The 7,352-nt window shown below is 42.1% G+C and overlaps 1 protein-coding gene across 1 annotated transcript in view; it reads left to right on the plus strand.

Moving 5' to 3' along the window:
* The window catches only part of CPISCA (chloroplast-localized ISCA-like protein), a 43,983-nt gene extending 37,062 nt beyond the window's left edge, over positions 1-6,921 (plus strand). The window contains exon 3 of the mRNA XM_087694921.1: positions 6,478-6,921. Coding sequence (XP_087551047.1) covers positions 6,478-6,614 — 137 coding nt within the window. The 3' untranslated portion in view covers positions 6,615-6,921. The remainder of the gene's footprint in view (positions 1-6,477) is intronic.
* Positions 6,922-7,352: the final 431 nt, after the last annotated feature.

Raw genomic sequence — 7,352 nt, forward strand, 5'->3', positions numbered from 1 at the left:
GGTATCAGAGGAGCCCTAGTGTGGGTTTTGAATAGCCACTGTCGTTGGTGCTCCTCCGCCTATGGTCTTGCCGCAATCTCTACCCGATTTGCGCAAGAAATTTGGGGCTTTTTGGTCTAGAGACTCTGACATGCATCTTGAGGCAGATTCGATCTGTTGTTTACTATTGGTGCACATCTTGAGGCTACATTGTGTAGAAATTCAAGCTGTAAGGTATAGAATTTTTCAATTTCTTTGAAATTTCAAGAAGAAATTTGGGACTTTTGCCTTGCACACACTTAAGGGAGGAAATAAGTGGTAAAGTAGCATTTGATTGTTGCTACAGTCAGATTGAGTAGAAAATTGTGGAAAAATTCAAGAAATTTTGGTGAAAATTGACATTAAGTAGTTATAATTTGTACTTTTGTGGGCACACATTATGAGGCAGGTGTGGCACAATTGTGCATTGCTGTTATATCTTGGTTGAGTGCTGATTTGGGTGAGACATTGTGCACACTTCGACATTTGTGTGATAGTTTGGTACTTGTTTCTTTTTACTGTGGGGATTTTCAGTACTCTGAGGAGTACACACTCTATACTTCAGTACTAAAGTATTTAGTTGCAGATTTTTGTTTATTAGTGACAGCATGGCACGTTAGGGAAATAATGATCAAAGTAGCATTCTTGGTATTCTCAATTAGGAGGACAAACTCGATGGCTCAAACTACCCATTGTGGAGTTTTATGGTACGCAACCTTTGGTCTTGTAAGACCTCAAAATCAGCATGGGACATACTTGAGCGTATATTTGCAACCCGCAATGAGGCCAGGATCTCCTATATACGCAGAGAGTTGGCCAATGTGAACATGGATGAGGGTGATAGCATGATGGATTACCTTACTCACATACAAGATTTGCATGAGCAGCTGCTTAATGTTGATGAGATTGTTTAGGATGCTGAATTGGTAAACATCACATTAGAGAAGAGCAGAACACAGGAAGATGCTAAGACACTTGCTAACAAAATTGGGGCTTCAAACGTAACTATTGTCAATGCTTGGAGAGTGGGGAAAGAGGACTCTAAGTCCAAAGCTCTAATTCTTCGCTTTGGAGACATAAAGAAAAAAAATACATTCCTCTCCAAGAGAAGAGCTTCTTTTCAAGTTTATAGGAAAAGGTAAAGTGGGACAGAATGCAAAAAATAAGCAAAAGGGTGATGTTGGATAGTTATGGACAGTTATCAAACAAGGCTGTCCAAGACTCGGAAAAGTCTAAAAAGAAGGCAAAATATCATTACTGCAAGAAGCCCGATCATTGTATTGATGAATGCAGAAAGAGATTGGCCAAAGAGAAGAAGAAAGACTTTGGTTTGGCTGTCCAAGAGGCATCAGCCAATAGATTAGCAGATGTGGTGATGCTTCAGCCTACTTTGTGGAGGAGGATTATGCATTTCTCACATGTAGTTATGATTCTTCTATGGCTGATTAAACATTTAATACTGCTGAAACGCCATGTCACACACGCGAACAATAATAGTTATGATGTACGTGCATTGGCACAATCACTATTACTGCTGCAAATGATTTTGATTTCATGCTTCTAGATGTCTTGTTTGTGCATGACGTTACAAAGAACTTGTTGTCCATTTTTGCCTTCAATAAGCATGGCTTTTAGGTCATCTTTGAGGATGACAAATGCATTCCAGAGACAGAGAGATGAATTATGCACTCAAGGTGTCTGGCACCTTATACAAGGGTTTATTCTTGTTAGATACATATGATAGATAGTCTCATGATGCTCTAGCAGTCAAGTCTTATGCCCGCTATATAGAATGTGGGGCTTTGGCATGCCCTCCATGAACATATGAGTTTTGGGAGTTTGATGACCCTTTAGAGGTGTCATATGGTAGATGCGTTGCCTATTGTGGCGACTCCACCTCCTCATGCATGCGAGGGATGCATTTTGGGCAAGATGCATAGGTTTGCCTTCAAGAAGGATGGTGTAGTGCGTGCTGCCTGAAAAATGCAGCTTATTCACTCTAAATGTTTGCGGTTCTATGAGGACACATGCACTTGGGGGTCATCATTACTTTGTTACATTTATTGATGACTACTCACGGTATACATGGGTGTATGGGCAAAAGGCCAAATTTGATATATTTATGCATTTTAGACATCTTGTGGCAAAGCTTGAGGCTGAAATTGTTTTTTAAAGTGCAAATGCTTCACACGGATTTGGAGGGGAGGGGGAAGTACATGTGTCATGCATTTGAGACATATTTTCTTGATCATGGCATTATGCATTAAGCCACTATTAGAATGATTCCTTAGCAAAATGGTGTTGCTGAAAGGAAGGATTGCGCTCTCATGGAAATGACTTGTATGTTGAAAAGCAAGGGGTTGTCTCATAAATTTTGGTTAGAAGGCCTTTAGTGTGCAAATTATGTATTGAATTGTGTACCCAGTAAGGCTTGAAGACGATCACACCATTCGAAGCTTGGCATAGCAAGAAACCTAAAGTTAACTACTTTCAGGTGTTTGGTTGTATAGCCTATGCGCATGTTCTAGAAGAGCTTCGTGAAGCTTGATAACAAGGCTGTAAAATGCATTTTCATTGGCTACAGTTTGGAAAGCAAGGGTTATGGCATGTATGACCCATGCACAAAGAAGGTTTTTGTTTGTAGGGATGTCATATTTACTGAAATGCTGCATTTTCATATGACCAATTTCAAATGCCAACCACCCATGACATTGGTGATGTCTTTGGATCTTTTGTCACTTTCTTTGGAGTCTTTTGTCACTTATTACAGCAAGTTGTTGTTGCACCACATGCCCTTGAACAACAAGATATTGATGATGGTTGCCACATGCATGGAGGCAGCAGTATAGCATGAAAGGGCTGTTGTAAATGCAACCAAAAGAGTCTTAAGATAGTTGCTACAAACTCTCTAGGAGAGTAAAATGGATGCTTCTTTACCTCAGCACACTAGAAGGGTTGGTGGACATGTAGGACACACGATGCAGGGGGGCACATTTGGCTGATATTACTGAAGTAGATGATTATGATGACCATGTATTTATGACCTCACTGTTGTGGATGATAATGAGCCTACTTCCTTGGACAAAGCTCAGCAAGATGTACATTGGATGCATGCCATGCAGGAGGAGTTAGACTCCATTACTACTAACTCTATCATTGTTGTGGATGATGATGAGCCTACTTCCTTGGATGAAGCTCAACAAGATGTACATTGGATGCAAGTCATGTAGGAGGAGTTAGGTTGCCACTAACTCTACTTCCTTATGAAGCTCGACAATATGTACATTGGATGCAGGCCATGTAGGAGGAGTTAGACTCCATTGCCATTAACTTTGCATGGGGTCTTGTGAATTTACCACTTGGCAAGAAGGTCACTAGCCCAAAATGGGTTTTTAAACTGAAACTTAAGGTTGATGATACAATTGACAAGGACAAGGCATGGTTGGTAGAAAAGGCTATCTATAGAAGAATGGAATAGATTATGAGAAAACTTTTGCTCCTACATCCCATATGAGTATTGTGAGATGTTTGATTGCTATGGCTGCAAATCATGGTTGGAAAGTACATTAGTTGGACATTAAAACAACATTCTTGAATGGGGATCTACATGAGGATGTTTGTGTGTCACAACCTCTAGGGTTTGTGATTAAAGGGAAAGAGCACATGGTATGCAAGTTGTGTAAAGCTATTTATGGTCTTAAACAAGCTCCTCGTGCATGGTACTAAAAAATTGATGCTTATTTGGTCAACGAAGGATTCAAAAATAGTTTGAGTGCTCCGACTTTATATTTTAAGAATGGAGGGGGGGGGGGGGACTTACTGATTATCATTCTTTATGTGGATGACATGTTGCTCACTAGATTTACAAAGGGAAAAATTGTAGATTTTAAGGCTGAATTAAAATATACATTTGGAATGTATGATATGGGTTGTCTATACTATTATTTGGGAATTTAGTTCATCCATGCATTATCCCTAAAAATAGGCCATGCATCAATGCCCCTAGACGGAACTTGCATGCTAAATTGACCAATCAAGTGTTACATGTATCCAAAAAACTGATCATTCAATAGAAACGATTGATTGAAGTGCAAAGGCAAGTGGGCAAGAAGAGCCTTGAAGGCATGCACTAGCCGATGAATCATGTTCAAAACCAAGGGGTAGTGATCCAAAAGGACGTGATGCCTCTCCACCCGCATTTCATTTTCTGCTGGAAGGAAGGAATCACTTTGGCAAATGTACATTCTATGTAGTGGGGCCCAAGTTTCCAAATGTTGAAGTCATTGGTATGTAAAACTAGACTCATGAGGGTGTAATCACAACCACGTGTCTTGTTTCAAAGGCAGGGTGGCCATAGCATCCTATGCTTGATGCTCAGGGCCATCCATAATAGAGCGAGGCGAAGTCGCTTGTTCCATAGATACACAGACATTGAAATCACCCATAACAAGCCCCCGACAAGCCATGGAAAGAGAATGGAAATCCTCCCAAAGTTGATGACAGTCTCGAGCTGTATTAAGTGGATATGCACGTATCAACCATAGGACCTCCCCCTCATACATAATCGCTGTATTAGGCAGATACACATCTACCAACCACATGACCTCCCCCTCATACATAATCTCCACCCCAAACATCCTGACAAACAAATGAAGGCTGCATTGAAGACTGAACAGCCAACATCACTCTAGATTTATGAGGAACCTGGACACTCGAGAATACCGTCAAGTCCTTATATATGTAGGTGGAACCTGCCGAGTGCTGCTTATGCTCCACCGCACAAAAAACATCCTAATTACTAGCAAAAACCGTCCACCACAACCTATAATACTTACTAGGTGATGAAGCCCCTTTGACATTTTATAAGGCAAGTTTCATGATGATGAACAAAGAGAGGAAGATCTATTGGATCACCGCTTTCCTTTTGCATCCATTGATTTTGCCGCTTGCAATCTCTGCATTTCACTGCGGATCACATCCACAAGATCTGCCCTCTACAATCCAGCAATCAATGCATTTTTGGGGGGGGGGGGGGGGGGGCGGGGGAACTGATGTTGTTGAGCATGGAATGCATCTCGGGAGGGCAACAATCTACCACGAGCATCAAATCTTAGAGAAGAATTTGTATCACCTTTACCAACCACTCCAGCTGCAGGTACCCGAGAAGATTATGGTTGGGGTTTTGAGTAGAGTCCTTTAGCCCTGCGTTGAATCCAAGTCACCTTTACCTTGTACCCTGGCAGAGTGCTGATCTAGAAAATCCATATCAATGCTGGAGGTCTCCATCACACACTCTCTCTCTCTGTGTTTGGCTGCTGCTCGACAGGTGTGCAGAACTGCAGAGTTGCTCTAGTCTGGCACAGACTGTAGCACGTTCCCTTGGTTTGGCGCCCTCCTACAAGTCAAAACCCTAACTGTGCAGCAGTCCAACAAATCCAAGCCCTGCAGGTCCACGGTAGCACTGGTCACGCCTCAGCAGTCCTTGTGCCTCACACTGGTTACACAGGTACTGAGGTCGTTGATCGGGTCAGATGTCATCATGTGCAGGCAGTCATGCCACAGGCAGTTGCATTAGAAGCAACAGGTCGTCACAGGCAGGCAGCCAGGTGAGCTTTCGTCTACTCTTCACTTCCTTGAGGTTCATGGTGAGGCTGTCTGTAGCAGCGGGTGCAGGAGCAGGTGGCTCTTCTCCCACCTGCCTGCTGTGGACTGTTTGCACAGGTCAACCATGGCTGAGAGGGCACAGAGAAGGCATAGACAGCAAACATGCAGGTTTTCTCCTCTTTCTCTCTCTCTCAGTCTGTCAGGGCAGGAGGAGCCTGTTCCTATCTGTCTGAGCAGTGGCATCACCCACAGCCTTTGTGAACACCAGCGGACTGTCACGCCATGGATCCGTCTCGTCTTGATGTTTTCTCTCTCCTCTCTCTTCTCTTCTGTCTCTTCTTTCCCCCCCCCGGGCAAACCCTGCAGGATGATCTACCTCTCTTCCATCTCTACAGGGTTTAAATGAATACCGATATGCATTATCAGATGAAGATTGGAGCAACCTAACCTGACAAGGCTGCCTGCTGGAAGCTTCGCTGGAGGAGTTAGTATGTGTCTGTGAACTTGTGTGAGGATGCTTACAACCCTGAGCAATATCTGACTGCTGTGTGTGCATGCCCTTTTGTACTGCACTGATGCCTTACACTTTGTCCATCCAGGCCCATGTGCAAACTGATTGTGCTAATGGGCGGAGCCCTTAATCGGTGATGCTTTGTCAGATCTCCAGTACTGTGGTGAGGGTCAGAGACAATGTCACCCTGTTAGTGGGTACAAATATTACACCATTTTAGGGGGCAGTCTGCAGACACTACAAATATTAGCTGTGGGCTTGTAACAGTGCACCACTTAAATTTAGTTTTAAGGGCTCTGTAGTGTTTTTCCAGGGTTATTAACATGACCTACATTGCCATGCAGTTTGTGATCCAAAGAGCTTGCTTTATTTGTACGGGATGCAGTTGGACTACAGTGATGCTCTTATTGGTGGGGGTTTCTCCTTTAGTAACCCAAATGCTACATCAACATGTGGCTGTGGGAAGTCGTTTGCAGCGTGATCAATCTGATAAAACTAGCTCCTGGATCATGTATGATAATTGGAGGGTCGAATTATCACCTTCCTGGTGCACAGAAGCATGTTCATAAAGTTCAGAAAATCTTATCTTGAATGTTGGTAAATGTTCAGCACTCTGTATATTGACAAGAAGCCAATCATGGTGCACTGGTGTTAAGTCTTGCTACCTTGTGTGCGTTAGTGCATGCAGGTGTTGAAGTAATTGCTTCTGACAGTTTATTGTGAAATGTTGATGTTTGCTCAAGTTATTTCAATGAGAATGGTCAAGCGACACATAGGTATTATTGACATGTGACTGAAATTCCAAAATGCTTTAATACAGAGTTTACATGTCTCCGAAAATTGATTTGCAAGTATACACATTTTGTTATAGTGCCCCTTGGTTGCCAAAAACTATAATTGCATGCAATAGTATCTACAAAAATTGCTATGTAATAGCGTATCTTTATTATTAAAGCAAGTTTGAGAGTAAATACTTCAACATATTAAGAAAGTCTTGATTGAGGACAAATAATGGACAGTGAAAACAAAGTCTTGCATCCACCATCTTCCCAAGTCCATTATGGTTGATATATTCAATTAGTATTGACCAAGAGGATAAATCTTGTCATTCTTGTTACTGTAAGTGAATAAAGATCATCTAGTTATTCTCATTGATCATGTGAGCTTAGCCACCAGTGCTATTACATTTATGTTTTGGTCAAATACAGTTGTCCAATCT

This window comes from Lygodium microphyllum, chromosome 15 (genome assembly GCF_053477565.2).
Source record: "Lygodium microphyllum isolate KBCC chromosome 15, Lygodium_microphyllum_v1.1.10, whole genome shotgun sequence".
Lineage (NCBI taxonomy): Eukaryota > Viridiplantae > Streptophyta > Polypodiopsida > Schizaeales > Lygodiaceae > Lygodium > Lygodium microphyllum.